The sequence below is a fragment of the Loxodonta africana genome, chromosome 23 (assembly GCF_030014295.1).
Source record: "Loxodonta africana isolate mLoxAfr1 chromosome 23, mLoxAfr1.hap2, whole genome shotgun sequence".
NCBI classification, from domain to species: domain Eukaryota; kingdom Metazoa; phylum Chordata; class Mammalia; order Proboscidea; family Elephantidae; genus Loxodonta; species Loxodonta africana.
The window spans coordinates 33,208,368-33,225,721 of NC_087364.1; the positions used below are offsets into that span (position 1 = coordinate 33,208,368).

A 17,354-nucleotide genomic window follows, 5' to 3' on the forward strand; every position below is an offset into this window, starting at 1 on the left:
ATACTCGGGCTTCAATTATATTTACAATGCTTTTTGATTAAATTGGGTATAAATTTTCTATACTTTATATTTCTAATACATTAAAAAGATAATAAACAACCTCCTACCTTGTGTTGGCAAATAATTTTTCTTACATTTTTCTACCTGGGTTCCTGAAGAAATCTGGCTTCTTTGGAAACAAAATAATGGGTTCTGTGGTATGAGAGATAATTTTGAACGTAAGTATTAGTCTACATAGTAGTACAATGAATGAAACTAACAGAGCTCAGCTAACAATGAGAGCGTTTTAAATTTGTTCATTCGTTTGTTTTCAGTTGTCATTATTAAATACCTGCCAAAGGGTCTAATCTCAATACAGGCTAAAGTGAAAAGTTAAATTTTTTTAGAAATTAAATGTTCTTTTTGAAATCTAATCATTCTTGAACTTAGGATATAACATGTAACATAAAACTAAACAGTGTCCTATTGCTGATATTGACATAATGATATTTTATTAGGACCAGTGAACTGAGGACCTGTGCCTCTACTCTATTCCCTGGTCCTCAACAGAATTCACGGTCAAACATCAGCAAATCCCCTTTGTCTTCAACCTATTCTGTAAACATTTCTCCTTCACGTTCTTGCTCTAACAGTCTAAATAAGCCCTAGGTCTCCCTCATAATACTGGTTACCACTATATCCTTCTCAAGTGATGGAAGCTTTCTCTCCCACAGAGCTCAAACCACTAGGACAAAGGTAGGGTAGATGTCCTTCTTGCGCCACATCATCACTTCCAGCCCTAAATCCCTCCTCCCTAAATCCCCTGCCTCAGCTTTGAATCTCATGTCCTCATACTCACCCATCTTTACCCCTCCCTCACTGTTGCAGTCATCACTCCCCTCTCACCCCTTGCAGATGTTTAGATCCTAGCTTACTGTCATTTTCTCCTTTCTTATTACTGTTATTATTTTTAACAGTAAATGATGCTTTCAATAACTTAGCATCTCAGTTTCTTGGCCTACTCTCCCCAGGGATTCTGCCCTTTATCCTACCTGAGCTATTCAATCCAATGGACAAACTTTAGAACTTGTCATTTTCAATAACTGCTGCTGCTGCTGTTGTTAGGTGCCGTCAAGTTGGTTCCAACTCACAGAGACCCTGTGTACCCAGTCCCGCGCCATCCCCATAGTCATTGCTAGTTGAGCCCACTGCCGCAGATACTGTGATCAGTGTTCCACTGCTATTCATAAGGTTTTCACTGGCCAATTTTTTAAGAAATAGATGGCCAGGTACTTCTTCCCACTCTCTCTTAGTCTGGAAGCTCTGCTGCAATCTGTCTACCATGGGTCACCCTGCTTGTATTTGAAATACCAGTGGCATATCTTCCAGCATCATAGCAACACACAAGCCACCACAGTACAACAAACTGACAGACGAGCAGTGGTCAATAACTGCAATGCCATGAAAATCTCAATTTTAAAGCACTCTATCTGGTCACCGGGTGGCGCAAATGGTTCACATTCGACCAGTAACCTAAACATTGGAGGTTCAAACCCACCCAGCAGTACCACAGAAGAAAGACCTGGTGATCTGCTTCTGTAAAGATTACGGACAAGAAAACCCTATGGAACAGCTCTACTCTGTAACACACAGGGGTCACCATGAGTCAGAATTAACAGCAACAGGTTGGTTGCTATTTAGGGCATTCTACAAAATAATTAGTATGGTCTCTTCAAAAAGTCAGTGCCATTTAATAAAACACTAAAGTATTTAGGGTGAGATATCATGATTTTTACAATTACCCATTTCACAAAAATTATAAATTTTAACTGGTTGAATCTAGGTAGTGGGTATTCAAGTTTTATACTGTTCTTTCAACTTTTCTCTATTTTAGAAAGCTTTCATAATAAAATGTTGAGTGGGGGTGTAAGAATCCCACTTTCTGACTACCACAGTCTGTCTTCCCAGCTCATTCCTTTAAACCCCATCTCAATTACAGGCTAAAGGATCCTACAACTCATTGATTTATATGTTTTCTGCCTCTCAGAACCTTGTATCCTTATGCACCTTAAACTCATGGTTCAGTGCAGTCACTCTTGTTACGTATACTGTCAAGCAGCATGCCCCTCTCTCACTTTTGTAGTATTCACTTGGATAACCACACCTCTGCTAAATTATAACCCTACCACCACTTCTGGGCGCACCCAAAAAAGCTGAACAAGAAAAAAGAACAATGTGAAAAATTCTCACTTTAAGTTTATGACTAACCTCAAGTGGACCCTTAATGCAGCCCAGAAATCACACTACATTTCCCCATCTATTTGCTTTTTCACTCTTAGAGAACTATTACACACGTCCTCCCATCCCCACAGGTCTCCTACAAATCCTCCTCCATCCTCACTCTCAGCTAATGACTGTGCTTCCTACTGCATTGACAAAGTTAAAGCAATTAGAAAGGAACTTCTAACAAGCTGCCACCACCCAACTACCCTATATGCTCTATTACTACGGATAAATTGTCCATACTCTTAGGTAAGGCCAACACTTGCATTTATTCACTAGATACCACCCCCTCTCAGACATTGCTTCAACAATTCTCCCCACTTTCTCCTGTATTAGTGCTATCCTCTCTCCTGAATCAATCCTATCAATACATAACATCTGTTCAGTTTCCCATCTTGAAAAAACAAAAACAAAAAAATACTTCTTCTAGCCACTACTCCCACTTATCTCCTTACATTTACTACAGAAACACTCCAAAAAGCTGTTAACACTCTGTAATTTCCCCTTATTCTCTCTTGAGCCAACTCCAATTAGGCTTTCATCTGTAACACCCTCAAGAAAAGGATCTTATCAAGGTCATAAATTATTTCTTCTTGGTAAATTTAATGGTCAATTTCAGTTCTTATCTTACTTATCGGCAGCATTTGACATTGCTGACCACTCTCTCCTCCTTGATTTACTTTCTGTACTTGGCTTTCAGGACATCATACTTGCCTAATTTTCTTCATACTTCTCTGGCTGCTCATTCTCCACTCCCTTGTTGGCTCCTCCTCATCTCCCCATCTCATAATAATTAGGCTCAGTATTTGCACCTCTTCACTATCTATACTCACAGTTTTGATGATCTCGCCCAGGTCCATGCTTTACCACATATTCTGATGACCCCCAAATTTATATCTCCAACCTGCACTTCTCTTGATATTTGGTTTAACTACTTTACATCTCCACTTGATATACAGTAGGCATTTCAAGCTTACCTTGTCCAAATGTGAACTCCTAATATCCACATCCCATAAAAATCTCTTCTTGTGACTTCTCATTATAATAAGTGGAAACTCCATTAGGCCAAAAAACTAAACTTAAAAAAAGCTATTCGTAATTCCTTTCTTGCTGTCAAGCCCCATATTCGATTCATCACAAATACTGTTTCCTTCTCATCACCTCCACTGCTGCTATCCTGGTCTAAGCCACTATTATCTCTGGTCTCAATTATTGCAGTAGTCCCCTAACTCATACCAACTGCACCCATGTTGTTGTTGTTGTTGTTAGGTGCCGTAGAGTCAGTTCCAATTCATATCGACCCTATGTACAACAGAACGAAGCACTGCCTGGTTCTGCGCCATCCTCACAATCGTTACTATGCTTGAGCCCACTATTGTAGCCACTGTGTCAGTTCGTCTCACTGAGGGTCTTCCTCTTTTTCACTGATCCTCTACCATGCATGCTATCCTTCCTCAGGGACTGGTCCCTCCTGATAACAATGTCCAAAGTACATAAGACAAAGTCTCACCATCCTCACTTCTAAGGAACATTCTGGCTGTACTTCTTCCAAAACAGATTCGTTTGTTCTTCTGGCAGTCCATGGTATATTCAATATTCTTAGCCAACACCATAATTCAAAGGCATCAATTCTTCTTTGGTCCTCCTTATTCATTGTCCAGCTTTTGCATGCATACGAGGCGAATGAAAATAACCATGGCTTGGGTCAGGCGTATCTTAGCCCTCAAAGTGATATCTTTGCTTTTTAACTCTTTAAAGAGGTCTTTTGCAGATTTGCCCAATACAGTATGTCATTTGATTTCTATTCTTAAGTCTACACCAGGTATAGAGAGAACCTACTAAAATAAAAATGATTAGACTACTCCTTTATTCAAAGCCCTCCAATGGCTTCCCATTTGACTCAGAGTAAAACTCAAAGTGCTCACAATCATCTACTAAGGCCTAACATCATCTGCACCCTCCATCCTCCATTATATCTCTAATCTTAGCTCCTATAATTGTTCTGACTCACTCTACTCCAGGTATACTAGCCTCCTTGCTATGCCTCAAACCCACCAGGTAGACTACTAACTCTTCACACTTGGTGTTCACTTTGGCTGCTACAGTTTTCACCCAGGGATTACCATGGCTTCCTCACTCATCTCCTTCAGGTCATTATTCAAGTGTCGCTTTCTCCGTAAGGCCTTCCCTGGCCATCCTATTTAAAATCGCAACACTCTCGCCCCTTCCTTGCTTTTTTTCCTTAGCTTCTTATTTGTATTCTTTCTCTGCCACTAGAATATAAGTTCCATAAGAGCCAGGAATTTTGTTCAATAATTGTATCCCAGTGCCTGGCACACAGTCATTGTTAACACAGATAAATGAAAGACCAAATGACTGATTAAAAAAGATCATACGCATGTGACTCTCCAGGAAAGCTTTACTTCATCTATTTTAACTGAGATCATTTGCCTATTGTTGTATACTTCCTTTATAAGAATTATTAAAAACTGATTTTAGAATTACCTGTGTAGCAATGCTCAAACAGTGACAAATGCTCTACCCTTGACATGACAAATCCCATTGCTCCTCCAAACTTACCATGGATTCATCTTTTTTCACAGCAGTCACACACTGATCTGCCTTTACGTTGCTTTCAATAGCTTCTGCTCTCTTCCAGGCATCTAGCCGAAATCTTTCCATCACTTTTATTTCTTCCCGGAGGTCTGTGTTCTCTTTGACTAACACTTCTATCTGGCTTCTAAGACGGCTGTGTGTACTTGACCATTTTGCTTCTTTTCTTTTCAGATCTTCCTGTAAATCTGCTATCTGCTGTTTTAAAGTCTACCGGGGGGGGGGGGGGAGCATTACTAAAATTAAAACAATGCAACATAAGAACAAAGACACATCAAAGAAACAGAACAGCCAGTCCAAAAAGGTACTATCATAAGAATTTAATGTGATGAAGGAAGCATCGTAGGCAGCAAAAAAAAGGCTTAGTCAATAAATGACATTTTAATAACAATGAATTTTTCAAAAGAGGGAAGTAGGGAATCAGTTTAGAGCCTTGCGGCATACCACAGAAAAAAATTAACTCCAGAAGACAGACACCACTTAAGAGTTTATTGCAATAATACTGTCATGAGGTAATAAATTTCTAAACTAAGATATTAATTGAAAGATAAGGATAAATGGGGGACATATGATGAAGAAAAATTAACAAGAATTCATGACTAATCGAAGGAAGAGTTGAGATAAAGGGAAGAGTAAGATTCCAAATTTGAATCTAGCTGCCCCGAAAACTGGTTCTATTTGGAATCTATAAGAAGAAACAGTTTTAAGAAAATGAGTTGCTTTAGCTGGTCTAAATGACGTAAGTGAAGAAACTGCTGGAAGTGTCTAGAAGCAATCTGCAATTACACAAAAATCAAGAGTGACACCAGAACAAAGGAGAACTCAATCAGCTATGCAGGAGTGGCAAGTTATGGGGAATAACAGAGAGCTAAGAAAAGGAGTAAAGGGAGAGACAAGAACACATTCTCTTCCACCTCAAAACCCACACTGATATAAGACTGTTGTTGCTAGCTGCTGTCGAGTCAGTCGATTTTGACTCATAGCAACCCCATGTGATAGACTAGAACTGGCCCATAGGGTTTTCTAGGTTATAATCTTTACAAGTGATCACTAGGTCTTTCTCCTACGCAGCAGCTGGATGGGTTCATACCACTGATCTTTCAGTTAGCAGCTGAGAACTTAACCGTTGTGCCACCAGGGCTCCTTGATATAAGACTATAGGCAGTGACATACCCTAGACTAGTAAAAGCTGCCATTGAGTTAAATCTGACTCATGGCAAGCCCACGTGTGTCACAGGTGAACCGTTCTCTCTACAGGTTTTCGATGGTGAATTTTTTTGGAAGCAGACTGTCAGGCCTTTCTTCCGAGGTGCCTCTGGGTGTACTCAGACATCCAACCTTTCAGTTGGCATCTGAATCCACTAACCATTTACACCATCCAGGGACTCCCAAACGCTCCCCAGTCCTGTATCATCCCCATAACTGGTTGTGGTCCATACTGGGCTTTCACTGGTTGATTCTGTTTATATTTGTATAAAACTTTACATCCATTCTCATTTAAGCCTCACAGCAGCCAAGAAAGTCTTTTGACCCCTAATATCTTCTTCTGTCACCTAGGCATAATAGACCCTTTCTCAGAGAGTATTACATTACAAAGAGCACAGACTTTGGAGTTGATGAGATCAAGGCTTGAATCTCAGTTTTATGTCTTGACAGTTTCTTAAACAAGGTCATTAACCTCTGAAAATTAGTGTTATGGATTGAAATGCATCCCCCAAAAATGTGTATCAGCTTGGCTAGGCCATGATTCCCAGTACTGTGTGGCTGTCCACCATTTGGTGATCTGATGTGGTTATCCTATATATTGTAGATTTTAACCTGTATCAATGAGGCAGGATTAGAGACAGTTGCGTTAATAAGGCAGGACTCAATCTATACGATTTGGTTGTATCTTGAGTTGATCTCCCTTCCGATATAAAAGAGAGAAGCAAGCAGAGGAGAGGGGACCTCCTACCACCACATAAAAAGGGCCACGAACACAGTGTGTCCTTTGGACCCAGGATCCCTGCGCCAAGAAGCACCTAGACCAGGGGAAGATTGATAACAAGGACCTTTCCCCAAAGCTGACAGAGAAAGATAAAGCCTTCCTCAAGAGCTGGCATCCTGAATTTGGACTTCTGGCCTCACAGACTGTGGGAAAATAAATTTGTTTGTTAAAGCCACTTGCTTGTGGTATTTCTGTTATAGCAGCACTACGTAACTAAGACAATTAGCTTCCCTATTTATAAAATTGTAGATTACAACCAATCTCACCAGACTGGTATAAAGACTTTATAAATAAGAAATTTTAACTAAACATTTTTATCATGCAGGGAAATATCCTTATTAATACTAAAATGGTAACACACAAATCTTAAAAAAAGAAAACCCAAAACCCAAATAGTCTGAAATAATAATAGAAAGCAAGGATACTTTCAAAAATTCAAGGGCAATGCTAAAAGGGGAAAAAGGCTGGCATACTTGAAGAGGCTCCCGCTGGTAAAGTTAGAACTACCTGAACACTGAAAAGGAAATTTTGCAATTAATTAGTGCTATTTATGGATCAAATTATATCCCCCAAAATATGTGTTGTAATTCCTAACATCTTTGCCTGTGGCTAGAATCCCATTTGGAAATGGGTTATCTAACAGGATTAGTGTAGGGTGAATCTTGAGTCAGTATCTTTTGAGATATAAAAAAGATCAAACAAGCAACCAAGAAGCCTAGATGCAGTAAGACAGATGCCAAGAAATATGGAGATTTCCAGGGAATCAGGAAGCAGAAGCTGAAGAGACAAGAGCCTTCTTCCAGAGCCAGCAAAGAAAAGCCTTCCCATAGAGCCGGCACCCTGAATTGGGACGTCTAGACTCCTAAAACCATTAGAAAATAAAGTTGTTTATTAAAGCCATCCACTTGTGGTGTTTCTGTTAATAGCTGCACTAGATAACCAAGACAATTAGAGTAACATGAGTTTGTGAAAGGCTACCAATCGATGATTGATATAAATTCCATGTCTTATTAACACCAATTTTCCCAGAGCTTAGAACAGTTTCTAGTATATAAAGGGTTCTCAATAGATTTATTGAATGAATACCCAAAAAGAGTTAATATAAAAAATAATAATACGCAACTAAAAAAACCAAACTTGTTGCCGTCGAGTCGATTCCAACTCATAGTGACCCTATAGGACTGAGCAGAACTGCCCCATTAAGATTTCCAAACAGCAGCTGGTGGATTTGAACTGCCAACCTTCTGGTCAGCAGTCTGAGCTCTTAACCATACACCATCTATTTAATCTGTTAATGACTTCAATAAGAGAAGAGCATCAATAAATATAGGTATTCTTTCTATTAAGTATGCATCTGTTTACCCAGAACCCAGTGCTGTCGAGTTGGTTCCGACTCATAGCAACCCTATAGGACAGAGCAGAACTGCCCTGTAGAGTTTCCAAGGAGCACCTGGTGGATTCAAACTGCCGACCCTTTGGTTAGCAGCTGTTTATTAAGTATATATTTGTACAGGAGAAGAAGTAAGAAGGACAAACACAAGGAACTATGAATAAGTCAAACAGCATGGGAAGAAGAAGAAAGCATATCAAAAACAGGAAGAAATACTCATGGTCACACATAACCTGATATGAAAAGGGGTTCAGTACTTAATACCAGAAGCCATATAAAATAACAAAGTAGAAAGAGGGTTCAAGAATGAGTACCCAAATGATAAAACAGTATAATGTCCTAAAGAGGAACACTAACTCACCAACCCAATCCTTTATGTCCAGTAGGTGAAACCTTTAGATCAGTGCTCTTCAATATGGTAGCCACTAGGTACGTAAGCACTAGAAATGTGGCTTTGATTGAGAAACTGAATTTTTTATTTATTTTAATTAATTTAAATTGAAATACCTACATATGTCGAGTGGCTACCGTGCTAGACAGCACAGACTTAAATACATTAAATACATTATTTCAGCAAAAAGCATGAGGTTGCAAGAAAGTAAACTGTGTTATTCACTTAGCAAACTATAACTACAAAAAGAAAGCTCAGTATGCTTTGGTTTGAATCACCTTGGAAGAAGCAATTAGGTCCTGAGCTATAAGAAAGAGAAAAAGAGGGGAAAAAGAAAACAAATCGATTTTAATCTTATTACCTTGGGTGATCTGAGAAACTCCCACTCCCCCACCTTTTGGGTCTAGTAAGATTTTCGTAATGTAGCAACGTATCAAAGTAAAGCACTGCTCTAATCCTAAGGAACTTAAAAACAAGAAAAATGAAATGACAGACTCACTGTGAAAGTACTTAAAAACGGACTGTGGTTTTAAACTGAGTCAAAAGCTTTGTGATAGCTGAATTGGTTATGTTTTAATCACTGTTTCAAGTATCTGAAGTGTTCACAAAAACTCATGCCAAATTTGTAGCTATACTTCAGATTGTTCAAAAGAAATTCAATCAAAGATTAATATCAATTTTAGTATTTTTATCTATAAGACAGGCAAAGAATAAAAAATGTGATTACACTGTGGTAGTTAGGATTGAGGGAAAGAACAAACACTCTAATAATTTTGGTTCAAACCTACTCAGCAGCTCTGCAGGAAGAAGACTTGGCAACCTGTTCCCATAAAGATTACAGCCTAGAAAACCCTATGAGGCAGTTCTGCTCTGTCACATGAGGTCACTGCTAGTCGAAATTGACTCAATGGCACTTAACAACAATATGATACAGAAGGATAACCTGGCAATATCTATCAACATACACACCTTTTAACCCAGAAATTATACTTGTGGACATATATCTTACAGATATACTTGAATATGTAAGCTATATGAAGGCAAAGATTTATTTGTTTTGTTCACTACTGTATTTTCAGTTCACAGGCTGTGTCCAGCACACAGTACAAAAAACCAAACCCACTGCCATCAAGCTGATTCTGACTCATGGCAACCCCATGTGTTATAGAGTAGAACTCCCCTATAGGGTTCTCTTGGCTGTAATCTTTACAGAAGCAGATTACCAGGCTTTTCTTCCATGGCATCGCTGGGTAGGTTCAAACCTCCAACCTTTAGGTCAAGTATAACCATCTGCACCACCCAGAAACCCTGGCACATAGTATTCAATAAACATGTGCTAAATGAAAAAGGAGAATGATTCTAAGAGGTGATGTCATTCTTAAAAACAGAAGAATAGAAAGTACATAAATGCTTAATTATAGCACATTCATATAACGCAATTCTATGCAACTATAAAATAAAGTACACTCTTTAAGATATAGAATTCCAGAATGCTAACATTAAAAAAGCTACAAATATGTACTTGCTTAAACACATAGAATTTCTCTAAAACACACAAGAAACTGGTAACACTGGATGCCTCCAGAGGGGTAAATTAGGTGGAGAGGTTTAACCATACATCTTTTTGTACATTTTGAATGGGAGTATATTACCTTTTGAAATAAAATGTGTGATATATTAGATTTAATAAATTCACTAACCAAAATATAATGGCACTTTTTTTTGACAAAAATAAGTAGAATTAAAGGCCTTTAATCAACACAGTAGTACGCGATAACTTAAGCCATAGGTGTGCAGATGAGATTGTTCAAGGATGGCGTACTATATGAGAAAGAAGACAAAGGATGAAACTCGAAAATACTAATATTTAAAATATGGAAAGTGGAAGATGAGTTTGTATTTTATGCTATAAGCAATGAATAAAATTTTTGTTTTGATAAGCTGTAAGTTTTCATTTTCATGACATCCAATATACATGTTTTTTTCTTTCACAGTTCCTTATGTCTTCTCTTAGAAATCTTTGCATATGCAAGTGTCAAATATATTTATCTTTTTTGTAGAAGCTTTATACTTTTAACTAGAAATGCATTAGTTCTTTTTTTAACTATCATATTCCATGAACTATGTTTTGGGGTTGGGGATGTCCATTTCTAACTTTGAAATAAATAGGAATCACAATTTGGCCTATTGTTGTAAGTTTTAAAATTAAACACCTAGTTTGTGTATGTGCCTTAAGGTATTATAAAAAAAAGAACAGAATTAAAAATATTTGGTGTGCACTGGGTCAAAAAGATCAACACAACATTACACTGGTGAATGTTCAAGTCCTACCTTGTTAATTCAACCACGACATTATCACGGTCCTTTTTTTTTTTTTACTGGAAGTCTTTAGTAAGAAAATAATTGATATGTTTTACTCTTTAAAAATGAGACTACGAAAGATGCAGTTCCTGATGCAATGTCTTCGGCATATTATTTGTTGAATGAGTGAATGATTAATGGGTTGGCATTCAATTTCTCTGACACATCAAATCATTCTAATGAGATTCTTACAAGATTGTCACTTTTAGCAACTTACATCAGTAAAATATAAAGAATTGGCGTACCTGTATTTCTTCACGTTCCTTCTTATCTGGAAAACATCTCGCAGCTGTAGTGTACTTTTCAAAAACTTTGCGTTCTTTTTGTAGCTTCCTCATTTCCTCCTTTTTAAACTCTTCTATTCGAGCCAATTCTTTTGCTTTCTGTTGTTCAAAGTCAGAAATTCCTCTCCTAAAATGACCCAACCATATTATCGTCTAGGAGGACCATTTCAATACAATAATCTACAAGCAGTACCAAAATGGAAAACAGGTGACAGCCTAACAAAGAAAAGCTGCTACTGTTGGTGAATCTACACTACGTATGACTGAAATACCAGCCAATTCACACATTCAAATTCACTGAGCACCTACTATGAATCAAGCACTATACTAGGTAACGGAAAAATCATAGTGAATAAAACTCCCTCTGTCCCCATGAACCTTTTCACACTTAATGAGAAAGACAATAAACAAGGTAAATACATTAAAACACAGCATATTACAAGTGTTAAGGAGAAAAATAAAGCAAGGAAGTAGGTTAGAAAATATCAGGACGAGAGAGTGACATTTTGGATGGGGTTACCTTGCTGAGATAATAACATGTGAAGTAAGACCTGGAGTAAGTGAGAGAATAAGCCACATCTGAACAAAGAGCAGTTCAGACAGAGGGAACGCCAAGTACAAAACCCCTGAGAGGGGAATGTGCTTCATGTGTTCAAACAACAGTCAAGAGGCCAATGCGGCTAAAACAGAGGGGACAAGGGAAAGAAGAGTAAAACAAGATGCCAAAAAAAATAACAGAGGGCCAGATTAATTAGGGTCTTACAGACCACTCTGAAGACTTGGTGCCCTGGTGATGCAGTGGTTAAGAGCTCCACTGCTAACCCCAAGGTCGGCAGTTCAAATCCACCTGCCACTCTTTGGAAACCCTATGGGGCAATTCTACTCTGCCCTATAGGGTTGTCATCAGTTGGAATTCACTCAACGGCAGTGGGTTTGGTGAGAACTTGGTATTTGCTGAGACAGGAAGCTTAGAAAAATTTTGATCAGGACTGTCATAACCTAGGTTCACTCTGGGTGCTGTGTTAAGAGCGTAGGGAGACACAGGAGGAAGGAGAGAGACCAGTAAGAAAGTGATTTCATTAACCAGGTAAAACATGATGACTGGGTCTAGAGTGGTAGCTGTGGGTGTGGTGAAAAGTGGTCATATTCTAGATCTCTTTTGAAAGTAGAGCTGATAGTATTTCCTAATGAATTATATGCAGAGTGTGAGAGAAAGAGAAGGTTCAAGGATGACTCCAAGATTTTTGGCCTCGACAAACAGAAGAAGAGACTTATTTGCTAATATGTGGAAGACAATGAGAATAGGTTTGGGAGGAAATATGAGGAATAAATTTTTTTCTAAGTGATAAATTTGAAATACCTACCAATATCCAAGTAGAGTGATTGAGTAGGGAGTAGGATATGAGATGTGGGCTAGAGACTGAAATTGGAGCTTTATCAGCCCATAACCAAAAACCAAATCCAGTGCCGTCGAGTCGATTTCGACTCATAGTGACCCTAGAGGACAGAGTAGAACTGCCCCATAGTTTCCAAGGGGCACCTGGCAGATTCAAACTGCCGACCCTTTGGTTAGCAGCTATAGCACTTAACCACTATGCCACCAGGGTTTCCTTATCAGCCCACAGATGATATTTAAAGCCATGAGATTGGATGAGCTCTCTTTACAGGAGTATAGGTAGAAAAAAGATATTCATACTTGACTAAATTTCAAAATTTCTATAACACAAGATCATATATTCAAAGGCAAAAACTGGGGAAGAATGCTTATAGCACATTTGACAAAGGTTTAATATCCTTCAAAACTCCTACAATCAATAAAACAAACTTCCCACTAGAAATATGATTAAAGGTCACAAAGAAATTTATAAAAATAAATACAAATGACCACTAAATATAAAAAGAGTGCTGAGCTTTATTACTGAAAAGTAAGTAAATGCAAATTTTATCAAGCTAAAAAATGCTATCATTATCAGGTTGGCAAGATTTTAAAGACTCAACTTTGGTGATAGTGAAAAGGGACAAGAATAAGTCTCACGCACCAATGGCTAAGCTATGCAACGGAAACTCTTCCTAAGAAATTTATCCTAATAGCCAAAAAAAAAAAAGTAGTAGCATATATATGATATTTACTGCAGAATAATTTATATTTATAAAATATTTATAAAATTTATAATAGTGAAAAATTCTAAACAAGTTAAATTTCCATCAGAAGATGGAGTAAGTTACAGGAGCACCCATACAATGGAGTCATTTAAAGGTTATAAAAGATTAGAGGGTACTAATGAGGAGTCCTTGGTGGTGTAATGCTAACCAAAAGCTTGGAACTTGGAGTGCACCCAAGAGAATCCTAGCAATCTACTTCTGAAAAACCAGCCCTTGAGAACCCTATGGAGCACAGTTGCACTCGAACACACACGGGGTCACCATGAGTCAGGACCAACTTGAGAACAAATGGTTTTTAATAAAGGTGTCCATTACACAGTAAAGTGAAAAAGTAGATTCAAGAAGAAGACATATATAATAATACCCAGAGCTTGAGAGTAGAATGCCTGAGTTGGAATTGTGGCTATCACTTACTAGATGGGGGAATTTGGACAACTTCCAGTATCTCAGTTTCATGTTAAGATAGGAAGAATAAACAATCACTGAACTCAAAGATTGAGTTTTGCATAAAGCCTAGCATAATTACGAATGTTCAATAAATATTAGCTATTATTTTATGATTTAAATGTTCTTTAGAGAGAAAAAGTACACATTTTAAAATAGTGAGGAGGACATTTAAAAAGGTATCTTGGGCGGAGAAGGGGTTTGGAATAAGGTCTCACTTTTGAATACCACTTTGGTTTCTAATAAGCATATATTTCCAAATTATCAGCAGAAAAGCAAAGATTTTCTATTTAAAAAAGTAACAAAATAACTGCTGTTTGGGATTTGATTTTTAAAAAAGTAACTGAACTTCCTTTTAAAGTATCTCTCAGTTTGTTGTACTGTGGGGGCTTGCATGTTGCTGTGATGCTGGAAGCTATGCCACTGGTATTCAGATACCAGCAGGGTCACCCATGGACGACAGGTTACAGCTGAGCTTCCAGACTCAGACAGACTAGGAAAAAAGACCCAGCAGTCTCTTTCTGAAAAGTATTAGCCAGTGAAAACCTTATGAATAGCAGCAGAACAGTGTCTGATATAGTGTTGGAAGATGAGCCCCCCACGTTGGAAGGCACTCAAAAGATGATTGGGGAAGAGCTGCCTCCTCAAAGTAGAGTCGACCTTAATGATGTGGATGGAGTAAAGCTTTCGGGACCTTCATTTGCTGATGTGGCACAACTCAAAATGAGAAGAAACAGCTGCAATATCCATTAATAATCAGAACCTGGAACACATGAAGTATGAATCTAGGAAAATTAGAAATCGTCAAAAAATTAAATGGAACGCATAAACATCGATATCCTAGGCATTAGTGAACTGAAATGGACTGGTATTGGCCATTCTGAATCGGACAATCATATAGTCTACTATGCTGGGAATGACAACTCGAAGAGGAATGGTGTTGCATTTATCGTCAAAAAGAACATTTCAAGATCTATCCTGAAGTACAATGCTGTCAGTGATAGGATAATACCCATATGCCTACAAGGAAGACCAGTTAATACTATTATTCAAATTTATGGAAGACCAGTTAATACTATTACTCAAATTTATACACCAACCACTAATGCCAAAGATAAATAGAAGATTTTTATCAGTTGCTACAGTCTGAAATTGATCAAACATGCAATCAAGATGCATTGATAATTACTGGCAATTTTAATGCGAAAGTTAGAAACAAAGAAGAAGGATCAGTAGTTGGAAAATATGGCCTTGGTGACAGAAACAATGCTGGAGATCGAACGATAGAATTTTGCAAGACCAACAACTTCTTCATTGCAAATATCTTCTTTCACCAACAGACACGGTGACTATATACATGGACCTAGGCAGATGGAACACACAGAAATCAAATTGACTTCATCTGTGGAAAGAGACAATGGAAAAGCTCAATATCACCAGTCAGAAAGAGGCCAGGGGCTGACAGTGGAACAGACCATCAATTCCTCATATGCAAGTTCAAGCTGAAACTGAAGAAAATCAGAGCAAGACCACGAGAGCCAAAATATGACCTTGAGTATATCTCACCTGAATTTAGAGACCATCTCAAGAATAGATTTGATGCATTGAACACTGGTGACCGAAGGCCGGACCCGTTGTGGAACGACATTGAGGACATCATACATGAAGAAAGCAAGAGGTCACTGAAGAGAAAGGAAAGAAAGAAAAGACCAAGACGGATGTCAGAGGAGACTCTGAAACTTGCTCTCGAACATCGAGCAGCTAAAGCAAAAGGAAGAATTGATGAAGTAAAAGAACTAAACAGAAGATTTCAAAGGGCGGCTGGAGAAGACAAAGTGTTATAATGACATGAGCAAAGAGCTGGAAATGGAAAACCAAAAGGGAAGAACACACTTGGTGTTTCTCAAGCTGAAAGAACTGAAGAAGAAATTCAAGCCTCGAGTTGCAATAGTGAAGGATTCTATGGGGAAAATATTAAATGATGCAGGAAGCATCAAAAGAAGATGGAAGGAATACCCAGAGTCATTATACCAAAAAGAATTAGTCGATGTTCAACCATTTCAAAAGGTAGCACATGATCAGGAACTGATGGTACTGAAGGAAGAAGTCCAAGCTGCTCTGAAGGCATTGGTGAAAAACAAGGCTCCAGGAATTGATGGAATATCAATTGAGATGTTTCAACAAACAGATGCAGCACTGGAGGTGCTCACTCGTCCATGCCATGAAATATGGAAGATGGCTTCCTGGCCAACTGACTGGAAGAGATCCATATTTATGCCTATTCCCAAGAAAGGGGATCCAACCGAATGTGGAAATTATAGGGTATCATTAATATCACACGCAAGCAAAATTTTGCTGAAGATCATTCAAAAACGGCTGCAGCAGTATATCGACAGGGAACTGCCAGAAATTCAGGCCAGTTTCAGAAGAGGATGTGGAACCAGGGATATCATTGCTGATGTCAGATGGATCCTGGCTGAAAGCAGAGAATACCAGAAGAATGTTTACCTGTGTTTTACTGACTATGCAAAGGCATTCAACTGTGCGGATCATAACAAATTATGGATAACATTGCAAAGAATGAGAATTCCAGAACACTTAATTGTGCTCATGAGGAACCTTTACATAGATCAAGAGGCAGTTATTCAGACAGAACAAGGGGATACTGACTGGTTTAAAGTTCGGAAAGGTGAGCGCCAGGGTTGTATTCTTTCACCATACCTATTCAATCTGTATGCTGAACAAATAATCCGAGAAGCTGGACTATATGAAGAAGAACGGTAAATCTGCTGCAAAGGACCTCTTTAAAGTGTTCAAGAGCAAGGATGTCACCTTGAAGACTAAGGTGCGCCTGACCCAAGCCATGGTATTTTCAATCGCATCATATGCATGTGAAAGCTGGAGAACGAATAAGGAAGACCAAAAATTAATTTATGCCTTCGAATTGTGGTGTTGGCGAAGAATACTGAATATACCATGGACTGCCAGAAGAATGAATAAATCTGTCTTGGAAGAAGAAGTACAACCAGAATGCTCCTTAGAAGGATGGCGAGATTGTCTTACATACTTTGGACAAGTTGTTAGGAGGGATCAGTCCCTGGAGAAGGACATTATGCTTGGCAAAGTACAGGGTCAGCGGAGAAGAGGAAGAACGGGCTCAAGCATAACAACAATTTTAAGGATGGCTCAGGACCGGGCAGTGTTTCATTCTGTTGTGCATGGGGTTGCTATGAGTCAGAACCGACTCAACGACACCTAACAGCAACGATACCACTCTACAAGCCCTTATCTGAAATTTCTGGGGCCGGAAGTATGTTTCAGAATTCATTAATTCTTCAGATTTTAGAAAATATGAGAGTAACGTCATGGCAGATGGCAGAGTAGTAAGCTACTGGAATTGGTTCCTCCACCAAAAAAAACGACTAAGCTGGCTGGTACTGCCAGAATCAACTATTACAG

At 38.5% G+C, this 17,354-nt stretch overlaps 1 protein-coding gene across 18 annotated transcripts in view; it reads right to left on the minus strand.

Moving 5' to 3' along the window:
* CENPJ (centromere protein J) overlaps nucleotides 1-17,354 on the minus strand; it is a 90,942-nt gene that overhangs the window by 29,875 nt on the left and 43,713 nt on the right. For 14 of the 18 annotated variants that reach the window (XR_010319124.1, XM_064275418.1, XM_064275410.1 and 11 more), the window contains 3 exons: nucleotides 11,250-11,415; nucleotides 4,843-5,085; nucleotides 108-192 (listed from right to left, as the gene is read on the minus strand). Coding sequence is in view for 17 of the 18 variants with exons in the window: in XM_064275418.1 (XP_064131488.1) it covers nucleotides 108-192; nucleotides 4,843-5,085; nucleotides 11,250-11,415 (494 nt within the window). In the remaining variant the exon portion in view is untranslated. Of the gene's footprint in view, nucleotides 1-107; nucleotides 193-3,802; nucleotides 3,924-4,842; nucleotides 5,086-11,249; nucleotides 11,416-17,354 lie in introns of those variants that run through there. The other 4 variants (XM_064275413.1, XM_064275421.1, XM_064275417.1 and 1 more) reach the window with 4 other exon arrangements.